The sequence below is a fragment of the Pollachius pollachius genome (assembly GCF_949987615.1).
Source record: "Pollachius pollachius genome assembly, chromosome: 11".
Taxonomy (NCBI): Eukaryota; Metazoa; Chordata; class Actinopteri; order Gadiformes; family Gadidae; genus Pollachius; species Pollachius pollachius.
The window spans coordinates 13,568,572-13,586,873 of NC_136944.1; the positions used below are offsets into that span (position 1 = coordinate 13,568,572).

Sequence of the window (18,302 nt, forward strand, 5' to 3'; positions counted from 1 at the left end):
GGAAGGAGAGAAGGGGATAGGGGCTTCTGCACTCCAGCTTTCTGCATTCCAGCATAACAAAAAGACGAGGTAGTATTTGTTTGTTTGTTTGTGTGATCGTTGTGTTTTTTATGTGTGTTTTTTTGCATGTATGACAGAACAAGACGGCTTGGAAAAACACTAGGAGCCAAGAGAGGGCTGGGGAGAGGAAATAAGGACACACTGGCATGATAAATGTGCTCCAATTAAACCTGCTGTCAGAATGTATTTTTTGTTCCAGCCTGGCTGTATTTCCTTAGTGTCGTCCAGGTTCACACAAGGTCCCGTCATCGCTGTTCTCATTGTTCTTTCAGTGTTTGTTCCGGTCCCAGAGCTGTGTGGCCACAGGAACATAATTCACTCTCTGGATGTTGTCACTTCCTATTCATTTGCATAATGAAAAAACATCCCAATGTTCTGGTCTGCTTTGTTCATTCTATTGTCTATACTTTACACACCTTTGAATCCACAACCGAGGTGTCCACACTGTCTGTCCGCGCTTCCCTCAAACTGTCTCAACTCATACCTTCTCTCATGTTCAGGTCCACTGGTGTCTGGGTTACACGATAGTTATATGTCATTATTTTCAAAAATAGATGTTTTTCCCACCCCAAAGCAGCAACATCAGAAAGAAATGTCAGGGCATGGCCAGCAAAAAATATCATTGGTCTCTCACACACAAAAGAATACATGTTGCAGTTGCCCTTTATTCAATAGCTATACTGAGTGTTTAAAGTAAACTGGTATTCAAAGCAAGGAATGAGGACTAGAGTTACTAGTTTTCACAAGCAAGAAATACATACATATACATGTGGTTAAACCTGTGTAACGTTTTCACTGCAGCTATGGTTTTTGTTCAAACTTATTTCCAAATAATTTCTAAAATAATAAGAATAAAACCAGTGCTTTGTTCACAATTAGTCTATTTGTTTTGTGGAAGAAAAAGACAAGGGGAACCAATTTTTTAATGAGAGTGCAATGAAAAATATGTTTAAAGCAGGTCTCTTTCAAATAGAGAGGCTCCATTATATGGTTGACAGAGAGGGATATCTTTTTAACTTGCTCTGCTTTACGTCTCTGCTCTTGGTTGAGCTTCTACCACTGATTTAACACATAATTATCTTGGGGATTTGGGAGTTTAAGTGTCTTATTAACTGATTGGATCGCTCACTCCCTTGTTCAACAGTGCCACTCTGTACTCAAAGCTTTGCTTATCACTGCGAATGGATATAAAGTGAACAGAAAAAAGTAAATGGGGTTGAAGGGAAACAGCAGGATATTATTTTAGAACATTGCATTCAAATACACTCTTTCTATTTTTAGCTCTCTAACTTTCTCGTTCTCCCCATATCCAGATCTCTTTTCTGCCCATCTTCAAGCCCATGATATAGATCAGTGTTGCGTTCCCATAAAAGGGGGAAATTTCCAATTTTGAGTTTCCTCATTAAAAAGCCCTACAGTGTATAATCCATATTTTAAATCCTAGCTGCAGCAATACAAAGCTCTAGTCAATATCAACAACTTGTAAGCTATAAGGCTGGTAGTACAGGTATTACAAGTTGCAAATCCATCCTCTCTACTGGCTCTGAATGCAGCATTAGCAGTTGCCTGGAATATGAAGATCATTCTCTATCCAGCAGGCCTAAGGTTAACATACATTACTGATATCAATAGACAGCTCCTTCCCTTTAGCCTTGCACTGAAAGGAAAGAGCACAGCTTCAGCTTACAATAAAGGTCATGCTTTAATCCTAAAGGCTAGCAAGAGACTATAGCTCTGGCAAAGCAGAATAGGTAGCTTCAGTGACCTAGCACGGTTGGCATTAGTGGAGCACAAGACAAAGGCTGGGCATATGAACTGGGTTGCCTTTTACATCTATAAAATTAATTGTGCTTCTCAATAAATAATAATGGACTCAACATTTGACCAATACATTGACGTTTATTGTCCCTTATATCCTGTCCCTGTCTGTATCCTTGATGCCATACATACCTGTTCAAATAAAGGTAGCAAAAAGTACTGTACTGAGTACTGTGATCCATGCATTAGCCCAAAAATAGAATAGTTCACTGTTTGAAGGTCAGCATCAACAGGAAACAAGACCAGTGGGGGAATCAGACAACTCCTGTCTCATGTCAGAAAATCAACACCCTGTCAATAGATGCTTCTTGCTCCTTCATCAGCTTGGGGTCAGCCAGAAACTGATGAAATGGATGGAAAACCAATACGTGTTCATCATCCGTCAGTGTGTATCAGAATGCTTAAAAGATTTCTACCCATATACCTCTGTAAATATACTATGGTTCTGAATTCAACTTAAAAATCCGTTTTTGTAGTGTTATGGATAATGGCCATTAGCTGTATCTATGTTTTCATGGGCTTTTATGCTATAATGGACAGGAACCTGTAGAGAGACAGCAAAGTGGGTCAAAAGATGTTAATTAAGATACTTTGCAAGGGACTTCCGGACGGAATCAAACCTGGGTTATTGCAACATATTTCCTACATGGTTAGCGCACTACCGAGTTGAGCCACCGATCCACACCCCCTGAATCTGTTTTCGATTTGAAGGATGCACAATCTGCTTTGTCTCTGCTTGGCCACAAATTGTTGTTTTGAGAATAGACGCGAGTACACATGCCAGAGTGACACATTTATTTACTAACAGCCTCGGTGCAAAACAGCTGAGACGTTGCGACCGCGGGGCTAAGAGCCGAGAAGCTGAGAGGGGGGAGGAGGAAGGACACCAGAAGGCGATTCAGGAGCCAATGTGAGGAGGTGTTAAGAACAACAGGAGATGTCAGTTGCCCTAGTAATCAGAGTAGCAGAGTTTTCACAGTTACGGTTGTAACCATCCACCCTTATTGTTTTCATGGTAACGAAGGACACGTCCACAAAGTTCTGCGCGACTCTTGTGTTGATTAGATGTCCAGAAACACACATAAACACACGCTCACAGAAACAGCTCATCTTAATATCCAATCTAATAAATATCACTTAGGGTTGGCTACATAATGGCAATGTAGTTGTAAAAGAGATACAATTCAGTTGAAGGATATTCACCAAGCGTCAAGCGTTTAAAAAAAAAAATCATCCCTCAAGCACAAACCAAATTCTAAAGAGACTTTACACAGCCAGTTTTGGTTAGGCTTTGCGGCTATAAAACTCTAGGGCAGTGGCGCTATAGGGTGATGGACAAAATACAAGGGCTCTGAGGCCATAGGGTTATGGGACTATAAGGCTATGGGGCTATAAGGCAATGGGGCTATATGGCTATGGGGCTGAGAGGCTATAGGGCTGAGAGGCTATCAGGCTATGAAGCTATGGTGCTAGAGGCTATTGGGCTAAGAGGCTAAAGGGCAATGGGTCTTATGGTGTCTACTTACGAGGCATGATCCCCTGGTTGATCAGCTCCTGTCTGGACCTCCTCTGCTGGAGCTTCAGCTGGAGGACTGTGGAGAAGAGAGAGGAGGGAGAGACATCAGGAGGGTGGAGGAGAGAGAGAGAGAGAGAGAGAGAGAGAGAGAGAGAGAGAGAGAGAGAGAGAGAGAGAGAGAGAGCGAGAGAGAGAGAGAGAGAGAGAGAGAGAGAGAGAGAGAGAGAGAGAGAGAGACATCAGGAGGTTGGACATAGAGATATATCAAGAGGTTGGACATAGGGAGAAATCAGGAGGTTGGAGAGAGCGAGACATCAAGTGGGTGAAGTGTGAGAGAGAGACATCAGGAGAGTAGAGTGAGAAAGAGAGACTTCAGGTGGGTGGAGAGAGAAAGACAGACTTGAGGAGGGAGGAGAGAGAGACATCAGGAGGGAGGAAAGAGAGACATCAGGAGGGAGGAGAGAGAGACATCAGGAGGGAGGAAAGAGAGACATCAGGAGGGAGGAGAGAGACATCAAGAGGGAGGAGAGAGAGACATCAGGAGGGAGGAGGGAGAGACATCTGTAGGGAGGAGAGAGAGAGAAAACAGTGGATTGAGGGAGATATCAGGAGGTTAGAGTGAGAGAGAGAGATATTGAAACCACACGTCTTGTTTTTTATCAGCTCTGAGATCTTTTTCCCCTGAGCACAAGTCACACACTTTCACAGCCCAAAAAGTGAATGCTTGAAAACCTCCTCCAGTGAGATCATTCATACACATCCTAACAGACAGCCAACATGAATGCTTTGCTGAACATTTCCATGCAACTGAATTAAAACCTTTTAATTAAAACTATTTGCAAAAAAGTCAAAAGTAGGCCTATTCTATGCAGGGGTTTCAATTATTTTCATACATTATACATTATGTTTTGCAAATAATCACCAAGGAATTGATCCAAAGCTCTACTAAAGCTAAGAGTAATCAGTGACAGCTCATAGAGGGATTACACACACAAATAAACCAACATTTCCCAACAGTGTTATACTTTTAGAGCTAAATCAGAACCAGCTGAGAGAAGGAACAATTCTGTTGATGCCTTTTCCCTTATGAAATACGAAAAGGTTCCAGGCGCCACCTACTGTTAACTATGGAGCATAGTAGGTGTAAAAATCTATTTTTTTATGGTCATTGTAGGGAAAAATAATGTCTTGTTGACTACATTTCCCGTTTGACCTAGTATCTCTCGTGGAATCTAACAAGGTAATATAGATGAGATCTCACTTGATTGGAGTAAGAATACAAAAAAATATAAACATTACCAGCGTTGATTCGAAACAAATAATAATTAATAGCAGGGTGAATAATTTAAAAGGACCTACCAGAAGCTAAGAGAGAAGAAAAAAAACGGAATATATATTATGCGGTTAGTAAGCTAACCGCATTTTCTCCAAAATAGAACGAATATTTAATTTTGATTTAATCATATTTAATACAATCATATTGTGAAAATATCTGTACAACAGTAGGAGATTTTCTGGGCAATTGTGGCACAGAACCTAGGCCTGAAACCTCCATACGAAAAGAGGCGAAATGACGCCTTCTTTCCTGTTTTGATATGGAGATTTGAATTGAAGTGGTACCCTTGTCTACCGCAATAAAACACAATGTCCGTTCTCAAACTTTCTATCAGCTGTGTTTGGCCATTAATAGTCCCTGGAGTGAGAAGATTAACAACATGACAAGGAAAACCACAACAAAGTCATGGATAATAATTAGCTGTTTTTTTTATGACAAAGAATTGGACAAATTAGTATCGAAAATATGTCATGGAGACAGATATCCCTCTACCAGAAGTCCCTCCCTCTCTCTTTTACCACCAAAACCAAGTGATTAAAACAGATATCGCTCCCTCCGAACTCCCACCCTCTCTCGGCAATAATGCATATTGTGTGTGTATGTGTAACACTACCACTTCAACCAATTCCCTCTTTCTCTCTCTCTCTCTCTCTTGCCCAGTCCGTCTCTGTCTCTCTCTCTCACTCTCTGCTGACATCTTGCTCTTTCGCCCTCTCTTGCCTGCTTCTATTTGTATCCATGCTGTAACAGTCTGGAACCCTATCCCTCTCGATCCCTCTGGAGTTATAGGAGGTACTACTGTAAACACACACAAGCACACACAGGGCCACACTGGCACACACAAACACACACAGGGGCACTAATGCACCGCTCATGCACAAACATACATACACACACAAACACACACACACACATAGATACACGTTTTCCCAAACCCATACACAAACTCACCCCCGCATACACCCATACACTCACACACACACACACACACACACACACACACACACACCCCACCTTGTAATGAGATAATGTAATTGAAAGAAAAAAGCTGATATAAAAACAAATCACTCACATACACATACTCAAAGACGAACACACACACTTGCACACAGACAGCAGCATTATACCATAATATATAATTTTCTAGGTTGCATTTACTGATCGCTTTATTCTATACTTGAATTCAGCTGCTCCAAGAACAATGGCGGGGGAAAAAAAGGGTAACTAACTGACGTCTGGCAGACAACAGTTTTCTGCCTATACTGGAGCATAGGCAGACAACTGTTGATAAGTGGATGGAAACAGACCAAAGATGATCGAATAGTTTCCGCGTTGGACTGGTTTGTTTGGTTTGGCAAACTCAAACGAGTTGATTTGAGTTTTCTACTTGCAAAGAATTCTGATCCATTACTGCAGTCAATACATAGCATGTGTAATATCTAACAAGCCTCTGTTTACTGTTGAATAAGAAACAGAAAAAGAAACGGAAACAGTAAACCACCAGTGAACCGCATATCTGACTACAGTGGAGTCGTCATTCCTAGTTGAAGTATGGTAATGAAGACTACCATACCCAACATCCATAGGCTCCTACTCTGATAACACTATGTCTTGAATAGAGAGCTTCTACACATCATAAATTAGTCTGCAATTTTTCTGCAGCCATCAAATGCCTTTATAGATATATTATAGTCAAACTACACAGTCATACTCTAAAGGAAGACTCTACAGTCAAGTCAAACTCTAGTCAAACTCTACAAACTCTATGGACAAACTACAGTCAAATTATACAGGCAAACTTCAAACAAACTGCAGACTAGCTCTACAGTCAAATTCTACAGACAAACAACAGTCAAACTCAACAATACACTCACTCTCGTCATGCTGGTTATTGGGTTCATGGGGCGGGAGTTAAGGACTGACTGTGACCGTGGTAGACGCTGGCTAAGCTCCAGCCACTCTCCATCTGATATCCTGTAGGACCCCTTGGCCCAGAATAAACCAGACCTGGATGACATCCTGCATGGGAGGCCTAGAAAGACCCCAAAGAGCTGGGTATTTTTCTACCTTCGTAAAGTGAACTAAATTCAAGGACTGATGTTAACTGACATTAAGTTTTCCGACATTCAGTTAGCTGACGTATTAATAACTTACAATTTGTAAAAATGGATCAACATTAATTTGGCATTAAATGAGCTCTGTAAAAAAAAGGACAGTGGACAGTGCAAATGCCATAGGAAGAATTAAATTCTTCACACCAATCAGAAAGACTATGACAGTGACCATACTTGACCGTAAACACAATAAAGCTATTTCTGAGAATCGCTTTATTAACACACCCATGGGTGCTTCTTACTGAGAATATGGTTCTCTAGGGGGCCCTAATGGGGCGAGATGTACCAGTTTCCATAAACACCCAAAAGAAGGCTTTGAAGATATTACAATGCATTGCTTAGCAATAAGAGTCTCATTCATTTCTTCCAGAGGGATATACTTCTATACAGTGGTTGTTCAGTTACGCCAACAGTGGACGTTTACACCATGCTAATGTGGACATGGTGGGACCAATAAGAAGATCATCAAATCCATCCAACAAATGTTTTTTGCTTCCCTTCCTTCAAAACAATAAAATACCAATCAAACACGTGTAAAGGGAGGGTAAAAAGCATGTGGTAGAGAGGGTACAATGCATGTTAAACTGGTTCCAACCTGTGACTGTTTGGGAAAGAGGGTTCCCAGGGCTTCCAATGGAGTCTTACTGGGGGAAATAAACACTACTTAAGATTAGGAGGAGACGGAGGAACAGTTGTTGTGGCATTTAAAAAGAAATGATTGATTACAGCTTACGTGTGCTCAGGCTCTATGATTGACCCTCTATCTGTGTTCTACCCTCAATGTATACAAACTGTGTGCTTTAACTACTGTCTTTATCATTTAACCAACCGCTATTAAATACAATGTGATTGAGAATGTATATACTTTTTTACACTGTTTACAGTTTTAGAATTTACTTATATATTTTAATATCTATGCAAATTCATCTTTAGTAAACAGACACACTTTAAACGTTTAGGAGAGGATAAGAAGGCACGTCAAAGTACCATTCCCTCAGGACCTTTTTCACTGTATTTAAGTCTAGTTGGATTGGGATGTATCTAACGCTTGGCTTTCAGTAAACACCCTGGGTTTCCTGCCCCCGTTAATAAATTACTGATTTCACGGCACACTTGTATCAAGCATCACAGGTACAGGTATCTCACACCAAGAGTCTCACCTTGTCTGATGCTCTGACAGGCCTGCCGTATGGCTCGTTTATCCATACCGTTCCCCATTGGTTGAGCCCTAAAGGGGGCGGGGTCAACACAAAGGTGTGCTGGAGGCTCCAACATGGCGAACCGCAATCAGAGCTGATGAAGTGATAAAAGTTCTCAGAATTGGCAGTAATGGCTGATACCGATGAGAGAGGAGATGGCTATAAAGTCCCCTCAAAAAACATTACTCAATTGTGACTTGATTAAATGTGGGTTTAATCGCAAAATAACACCTCCCTCAGGTTCCACTTCACAAATACAGCCTGCCAAGTAAGAATTTGGTTGTTAAAAGCAGAAAAAAAGATTCTTTGTTCAAGGCTCAAACAGCAACTTAGTCCACCAGCCATAACAGCAATTGGAAATAGAAACAGCAAGGTAGAAATAGATTAAAAAATTGAAATGTCTCACTGGTTTACATGGAAAGGAAAAGAGGACTGAAGTTCAACTCAGTAGGAGCAGCTCTGATGCATCTACAGCAGAGAGAGAACTGGCTCCCCGGGAAATCTGCATGTGTGTGTGTGTGTGTGTGTGTGTATGTGTGTGTGTGTGTGTGTGTGTGTGTGTGTGTGTGTGCTTGTGTGTGTGCACATACGCCTGTGCGTGTCGGATGCCAACTAATACCTTGTTCAAGCAGTTTGTCGCAGCTGTTGCTGTGCTCAGTCATTTCTTCTGGTTGACGGACACAAGCATAGGGGGACATGCGCACACACACAGACACACACAAGCACACCGCTCGCTAGATTCCTCCCACTTTGCACCTATGATCTCAGCCCCGCTGGTGTCAAAAGGGTGCTGTTGCACCTGCAGGGGGACCTTACAGCTTTGAACCGTTAGCCTAGTTGCTAGGCTTACGGTGTGAGCTGTTGGGCCACCTTTAGCCTAGCGGCTAGGTTAAAGGGGTCATCCCTATGTTCCCCAGGTCCTATGTTCCCCGGGTGCAAAGGGTGAGGGTCAGGGTGAGGGTTAACCCTCACCCTAACCATAACCAATCGGAGGAGAGCCATTCGAACCAATCAGAGGCGAAAAGGGCAGTACTCGCCCCTACCATCTTATGAAAAAAAGATTTGCTCACAGGGTCCTAAGTTCCCCGGTCACATACAAAGTGGGGAACATAGGACCCGGGGAACATAGGACCCGGGGAACATAGGTACGCTCCCGGTTAAAGGGGTTGGCTGGTAGGCCATCTAGCTTCTAAACTAAAGGTGTGAAGTGGTTGGCCAACTTTAGCTTAGTGGCCGGGCTAAAGGAGTGTGCTTGTGGACCACCTAGCTGCTAGGCTAAAGCTGTGTGATGCGAAGCTGTGAGGTGGCCCGGCATCGCACCATGCATCGTACACCACCCGCACAAATTAGTTAGTGTAGTATCGCTACACAACGAGTTGGGTAAGAACAGTCATTGACTAGTCATTGTTATTGTTAGCTAAATTGGTGGCCAGATTAAAGCAGCAATGTAATGAAATGTGTAAGAGGATTTCAAATCGACATTAAAACGATCAACGTTATACAAATACAAAAACATCTCATTACGGGCGCAGCCATCTTTGTTTGTCGAGTCGTACGGTCAACCTCACTGAACCCGGTGGACTCTCAGAAGGATGAGTGGAACAGGTAAAAAGGGGGCGTGCTTCGATGAAATTTCGCATGAAAGCTGGGAGATTTCTCACTCTGCCACTAGTGCGGGTGGTGTACGATGCATCTCGAACACACCATTAATGTGTGAGTCAGTATGCCAGGCTATGTATACAATAGGCCCTAGCACATACATAGCACCTGGCACATACATAATTTCAAACCAACATAATATATCCATCTGACATCTGTGTTGTGTACGTTTAACTGTTTTTAATTTGCCTATTCAGTATTTGTCGTCTCTGAATTCTGTGCAGTCTAGTATTTATAATACCTCTTAACCCACATAATAAACACTTTATAGCAATGCAGTACATATATCAGATTCCACTGACCATTTAAAATATTTGCAACGCATTCCTACCCTTGAAACCAAACAGCTTTGAAAGGCCCAGTCGTAGACTTAAATGACAAATCTAAACTATTTCTGGATCAAATTACAATTCTGCATTGGTTTATTGCCTCATTGTTTTTGCAGGTCACACCACCTGTCTCTCTACATCTACCGAGAAGCCACACAATCTGTCTGTCTATCTGTCTGTCTGTCCATCTATTCCTTTGGCATGATCCTGGCTTTAACACGACAACCTGCTCCAAATCGCTTACCATTTGCAGTCTCATCCCCATGACCAGACATTCTGTCAGGGAGGGACAGAATAACATGATGTGACAGAATAACAAAATAGGACATGGAACTATGCTCCTCTCCCTGTCCGTCAGTTATGTGTTGAGTATTCTGTCGACAGGGAAATGTGTGTGTGTGTGTGTGTGTGTGTGTGTGTGTGTGTGTGCGTGCGTGCGTGCGTGCGTGCGTGCGTGCGTGCGTGCGTGCGTGCGTGCGTGCGTGCGTGCATGCGTGTGTGTGTGTATGTGGGTGGCTGGGTGGGTGGGTGTGTTTGGGGGGTACCAATAACGGAGCATAAATACTTTGTCATAATGCAGTTACAATTGATTATTTTCATAGTCCATTTATCAATTGATTCATCACAGCTAAAGCCTAAAATTATATTTAGACAAAGTGCTTGCATTTCAGAAACTATTAAACTATTAAGAGGGAATGTTGTGTAATTTTACTAGATCAATTGCTAAAAACAATTGTTGGCTATCTAAGAACATAGTCCTTTATCTGTGGATTGACTCAGCGATCCATATTTTAACGAGTGATAATCTTCGTGATCTTGATATACATCTAAACCACCCCTTCTAATGGTTCTTAACCAAATTCATATATTTTCACACTTGACTTTATTTAGCCTCAGGACAGGAAACACTGCGGCGTATCCTTTCAACTTTCTGCAGACGTTGAAGATCAGAGGTGTGTGTGTAATTTTCATAGTACCCCTTAGAAGCCTGTCTCCATGGCTGTTGACAAAAGCAATAGCCCTGATGATGTCAGCCTAACTTATAGGCATCCTTAAGCAAGATGCCCTTTACCCCCTACCTGCTTCCTGAAGGGGAATCGTCACACTTGCTAATTTCTAATTTAACAGTGTTGCTTGAAGCGTGTTGTCCAAAAAAATCTGCAACATGAGTCTGAAATATCGACACCATTTTCTCTCAGGATCATAGCAAAGTTGGACTATAGGCACCATTGGTCCAGAATATGCGTTCTCGATTGGTTTGATACTGAAAAATTACAGAAGATGTTGCAGTCTGACACTTTTTCACAGCATGGGTAGAAAACGATAGTATCCTATATTAGAGATTAGCAGAGGGTGATGGTTCCCCTTTAATGAAATGTATCTGAATTCACTGTATGTCACTTTGGATAAAAGCATCTGCTCAACAACTAGTAAATAGTGTTATGCATATCATGTTCGATCTTGTGCATACATGACAGGATGCTACTGGGTTCAATCCCCCAAATCCGCAATTTAACCTGTAGGTATCCTATAGGGGGATTATTTGTTTATCAACACGGCGGATGCACGCGTAGAAAGATGGCAAAAAGAAAATTTGTTTGACCGGTTGCCATGGTTATCTCTGTGTGGTTAATTTGCAGTTGCGGTGTTAATTAGCAATTTTGTCAGATTACTGTTACATTAAACTGTAATCAGAAAATGTGCTTATATGCTATAGACCAGCGTTTCTCAACTGGTGGGTCGCGACCCAAAAGTGGGTCGCGGACTCATTTTGAATGGGTCGCGGAGTGTAGGAGAAAAAATAAAATAGCTAAAAATAGTACCAGTGATTAGGCCATCTGATTAGAGATGAGATTTTAGGTTATTTTTAGTGAGCCGGATAATTTGGATCAGCTCACCAACAAGAGCCGGCTCTTTCGGCTCCCAAACGGCTCTTCAAATGACCACTTATACCTTTTATAATTCAGCCAAATGTAGCCCGTTTTGACTTATGATTCCTATGTGTCGGCCTATATATCACTTTAATTACTAAGTTCAGCACTACCTATCTCTGCGAAAGTGGCTTCTCAACTTTGGTCCAGCTCAAGTCCAAGCATAGGAACAGGTTGGACGCTGAACATGATCTGAGAGTAGCTCTGTCAACCATCACCCCAGACTTTGAAACAAAGCACAGGAGACAGGAAAAAAGCACATCCCCAACTATCTGAAAAGCTTCACTGAACACTTGTTGAGTAAAAACAATCCGTTTACTAAGCCAACTTGAAGATTATATTTGTGTGATCAGTTATGATGTTCATCTTTTTCATATTCACCTAAATCAGCAGCACGCAGTATTGATTGATCAGTTTCTCATTGCTAGAGAGCTCTGTATGCAGGGATGAAAAAGGTTTTGTTTTTTAAGTAAAAAAACATGATTACAATTGTGTATGTGTGATTGTTTTAGAGAAATAAATTTGCTAGGTTTTAATAAAAATGGGTCGCAACATAATGACCATGAAAAATGTGGGTCCCAAGGCCAGATCAGTTGAGAACCACTGCTATAGACCCTATAGTATCTGTGGTATGAAGGGACGAATTTCAAATTATAAATATGTACACTTTATGTTGAAAGTATTGACCGTCGCGATACCCATTGAAACGAATGGCGAGGTGATTATTCCTCAAAACGAGAGCTGGTAAATTGTGAAAAATGAATTAAACTGTAATCAGACAACGCGGTTATATGCTATAGACCCTAGAGTATCTGTGGTATAAAGGCTGGGACTAATTTCGAATTATAAATATGTACACTTTATGTTGAAATTATAGACCGTCGCGATTTCCATTGAAACGAATGACGAGGTGATTATTCTTCAAAACGAGAGCTGGTAAATTGTGAAAAATTAATTAAACTGTAATCAGACAACGCGGTTAAATGCTATAGACCCTAGAGTATCTGTGGTATAGAGGCTGAGACGAATTTCGAATTATAAATATGTACAATCCATAACGTTAGCTCTCTGGCTCGTAGCTCATTGGACTATAATACCTCCCGTTGCCAAGTCGTAGCTAAGGTCCGTCCTATTTATGTGAAAAACTTTATATTTGGATTGTAAAACGCATGAAAATATAAATGAATGATCTTAATTTCTTTTCCTTGGCAAGTGACCATGGTATAAGCGGATAATCCCCTTCGAGGTGTCAAAAACATGTTTGATTGATCGTAATTAAAGGGGACTACTTTTTGAGGGAGATGAACACAAACAGAGTATACATTTAATAAGCATGCAATACGAATAAGAAAAGGCCTAATTATTAAAGTATTTGAATTGTTTTATTATGTTGGCAAGCAAGAAGTAGAATAAATGGGATAATCAGTCTTATTAAAAGGGTTTGTGCAACCAACCGCCCAACATGTTATGATTGCGGATCTTGTCACTCTCGTCTCTTTCTGCCAACGACATGCGCGTCGTAACTTATAATCCCTCTATAGCAAGATGCCCTAACCCCTGCTTAATGTCATGTATCAGACTTTAAAGTAAGTATTTCGACAACAACATCAACTTAATACATTCCAACAACATTTAACTTTGAAAGAGTGGCAGGAACGCTAAGGATAACACCACAGGTCAAAGGCCATTGTCAAAAACAGCAGCTGCTGTGTGTGTGTGTGTGTGTGTGTGTGTGTGTGTGTGTGTGTGTGTGTGTGTGTGTGTGTGTGTGTGTGTGTCTGTGTGTGTGTGAGCGAGAGACAGCATGTGTGGCCCTGCATTAGTAAAAATCCTGACTCAGCAACGTGACCTTGTCATTGGCTGATCGCACTGAGCTTAACCATTCGTTTCTGCATTTCAGTAGTCCTACACTGGCGGAGATGGAAAATAAATAAGGATTTTCTTTTGCCTCGAAAACCCATCACCTGAAGAAATCTGTGCTGTGACCATGACCAAAGAGTTTGGACAATCCATCAAAGGCTTAATGTCTTACAAAGATTTGATGGGCCACTTGGTCATTAAAAGCTTTGATTTATGTGAAGACATCAGAATCAAAGTTGTCTTTGTGATGGTCGAATAAAATGAAAATACTGTGGCACAGGAAAAACATTTCGATTGATTCAAAGAAGATATAGAAGAAGACCAGTACTTAGTTTGAATGTTATATCAATTCTTTGACAAAGCTAGACCTTTCCTCAATTAAAGAAAACCTATAATGAAAACACCTCTCTCTTCCTTGGTAGCTAAATGCCCTAGTCATTTTATGCATCTGTCTAAAAGCGCTGTTATTATTAGGCTGCATGTGATGCTCTGCTGACAGGTTACCCTATCTGAGCAGACTTCCCAGCCAGAAGCAATGGGCCTGCGGTTCATCACAGGTAGCCTAATACTCAATGGGCAGAAAATAGTGCAGAATTATCTGCGCCTGTATCTCGTTTTGAATAAGCGACTATCCGGAACACATTAGACATCTTTGGGGAGTAATTAAAAGTTTATTCCCCTCACATGAACAGGAACTAGGGAAACATATCTCTGCATGACAAAGGAAGTGGCTAACGGAAAGCTAATGCTCACCCAGCAAAAACCCGTATTCTGGATGCAAAATGATGAATTTGGACTTAAACAATTTGTCTGATCCGAATGGCAAAGGCCAATTTAGAGATATCTTGGAATAGCCCATTAATTATTAACACATTGAGTCCAAATGGGGGCAGACATAACATTTCAACCAATGATAATGCATTGTGCATGATTTGATCATCTGAGTCAACCGATGACCAAGTATCAAAAGGTCATAGCCAGGCCTGCCCAAAATTCAACGTCTTTAAAAAGTAACCTTATGTGTCATCGCCAACCCTGGGTTTCCATGAACTGTTGTTCTGTTTCTAAATTAACTTCCCGGGCGCAGCCCCTTCTGTGCAGCACCTTCACCGCAATGTGGCCTCCCCTTCCTCTCCCTTCTATCCATCTTTTAATATTAACTATTTTGGGTTAGGGGTAGGGGCATCTTGCTCAAGGTTGCCTTCAGACTGACATTTGGGATCAAACCCAGTACCTTTCAGCTTGGAGTCCAACACCCAGACAACTACCCTCTCCTGATCCCTTTATCTGCTCCTTACACTGCAGATGATCTAAATCTAACTTTCCGGCTTTTGCCCTAGCAGTCTTCGTCTTAGTAGTAGCTGCAACTCTAAACACGAGGTTGCACGCTGCACCTTTCACTTATACTAAAATATACTAACACCACACACACATACACACAAACACACTACTCCCCCTCCCCTAAGTCATAAAACTGATGGCATTTCAATACCCCTCCTCCTCTACAGTATTCCCTCCCTCTGGTTTAAATGGCAGACCCAGCTGGTCGCATGGCTAAATCTAGGACCTCCTCCCGGGTGCAAACTGGGGCTAAGGTTACTAGCAGCGGATAGCCTAGCCAGTAGAGACACACATTCACTCACATACACACACACACACACACACACACGCACGTGTAAAAACATACACACACACACACATATACACAAACACACGCTACCACGCACACACCCGCACACATACATATACACACAAACACACACACTACCACACACACAGACACAGACACACACACACACATACATACAAACACACACACAAACACATATACATACACACACACACACACACACACACGCTACCACACACACACCCGCACACGTACATATAAACACACAAACACACACTACCACACACACAAACAAAAAAAACAAAAAAAAGTAAATTAAATAACTTAATAAGGAATAATAAGGAATTTGTTAAATTCATGAATGAGCTAAACCAGCCAGCCACGCTAGCTTGTTCCCTAATTAACACCTGATCTATCTGCCTTTGGTCTTAACTAGCAATGAGCAAAACACCTGCTGGTATTAGGTATCAGTCAACTAGTCACCAAATTAGTGTCTGTGAATATCCCAGAAACAAATCATGGCATCCCTCTTTATTTATTATTATTGTTCACAGAATTATTGCTATTATTATCATTTAATATATTCAAGTTGGAATTCATATTTAGTTTAGTTTTGAAACACTGACTATATGTGTGGAGAAAGTGTTTATAATTATCATTTTTCTAAATGTCCATGAATAGCTACAGTTCAAACAACTACTGTATACTACATCTATGTTATAATTGTATTGTATTGTATTGTAATTGTATAATTGTAAGTACTGACTTTTATTCTTAAATCAATACTTTCAACTGACTTTTTCTCTGCGCCTTTATTACGGAGGCATGTTGCGATGCTCACATCGGCCAAAGGGTGGCGGCAAACCTCTGGTGAAATCAATGTTAACAGCTTGTCAAATTATTTAATTTAATACACTTGTTATAACGTTAAAATATGCTGTTTGAGTCGTGATGCTTAATCGTTAATATCAGGTAAAATTTCAATGGGATGGTACAAGTAATTGTTTGGTTAGAAAACTTTTTATTTGTTAATGGACTGTGTTAAGACACAGAAAAGGCAGAGCGACCCACATCTCACTGAACGATGAAAACATTCACACCTGCTTACAAAGAACCCTCAATTTGGTCCATCTCAAGGGCGGCTGTACTGCAAAGTTTCTCTCCCTAAAAGAGACTACTTGATTCATTATACACATTCAATGGACATGCTTACCACACTAATGCACACAAAAACACACACACACACACACACACACACACACACACACACACACACACACATTCACTCTCACACCGATGAACACTCAGACACATGCTTTTTCATAATCACACACACACACACACACACACACACACACACACACACACACACACACACACACACACACACACACACCTGGCCGTGAGTCAGCTTTGTAATTTAACCAGCTGTACAATAAACCCTGAAAAGTGAAGTGTTTACAATAACATACAGACTGTATGCCTTAGTGTTTGGTATGTTTGAGAGTGAGATCAGAGAAAGACAGTTGCTTAAGTGCTACTACACAAGATACACACACACACACACAGGCACACACCTACACACCTATTTATCCGTTGGCAGTATTTGTAATTCACTGATAGCAAGGTCCACCTGGTAAGTAACACTGTGCTCATGTATTTGTGTGACAGTCTTTTCTGCTGAGCATGAGGTAATGCAGGGAGCAGTCGAGGTATGCCTGCTATGTAAACACAATGTGATGGCCATGGTACTATGACAACACACTGGTTGTAAACACATCCTATTCTCTCTATCTACGTCCCTCTCTTTCTTTCTCCCTCTCATTTCTTCTGCAGGAAGAGATGTAGAGAAAAACAAAACACACATGTCCTCCAGTGAAATAGACTCATTTCCATAGGACGTTTGTCGTGGGTTTTATTTGCATGTGCTCTACGATTATTATCTCACAGATAATAAATGGTTCATACCTAATTTTATCAACACTGTGTCCAATGTTTAACCAAATGTCTTTCATTTTTGAAACGTTTGTAAAGTGTGTAACGTGTGCTTGACACCAAAACAACTCCATTCTTCACACGGTCCTGCAGCCGTATCTTTCCCAGCACGGGTGAGGAATATAAGATTAATGCTGCACTGCTTTGCTTCAAATTCAACATAGTAGAGTTTGAAAATAATAACAAATAAACAACAAACCAAATTGAGAACTGCACAACTGTCAACAAATTCATGACACCATCATCTATTTGATATTTAAAGCGTGGAAGAGGTAAAAATATTTGGTGATTTGAGTAGTGAGTACTTGGTGAAGGGAGATTCCACAAAATTGTCAAAACAAATTTCCAGGGATTTATCTGAATTTCATTTTAATTCATAAAATTTCAATGTGGGCTGTCACTCACTGTTCCTCCTCTCTCTGATTGGCAGAAGCTTGTGGGCGGGTTGAAGGTTCAACTCCTGCAGTTCATTAACTACTGCCTCGCTCTTTGGTCTTGCAGCTCCAGCCCCTGAGGTGGTCATCGCCATGGTTACAGACACGGAGTCAGAACTAGAGAAGAGCAAAACACACACACACAATTACTTTATTTAACTTTAAATAAAGTATATAAAATGTAGAATAGTCATAATAATATAAATGTAATTTTCTTAAATACATATTCTGCCTGCAATCCCCTTCCCTCCGAAACATTACCCTAAGATCGGATTGTAGGTTTTTAGTTCTACAGTTAAACTCGTTCTCTGCAAAGTAGAGGAGAGTGAGTGAGCTGACAGGGAAGGCATGCATTGGGCTGTTGTCGAGGTATGTGTGTTTGGAGGGGTTATTCGGTTATTGATGGGTCGATCTCAAAGCA

The 18,302-nt window shown here is 41.1% G+C and overlaps 1 protein-coding gene across 1 annotated transcript in view; it reads right to left on the minus strand.

Moving 5' to 3' along the window:
* The window catches only part of LOC307082979 (myocardin-related transcription factor A-like), a gene marked incomplete at both ends in the record, with an annotated part of 31,492 nt that extends 13,516 nt beyond the window's left edge, over nt 1–17,976 (minus strand). Inside the window, 2 exons of the mRNA XM_079746742.1 lie at nt 3,405–3,470; nt 17,853–17,976. Of these exons, the coding sequence (XP_079602868.1) occupies nt 3,405–3,470; nt 17,853–17,976 (190 nt within the window). The remainder of the gene's footprint in view (nt 1–3,404; nt 3,471–17,852) is intronic.
* Nucleotides 17,977–18,302: the final 326 nt, after the last annotated feature.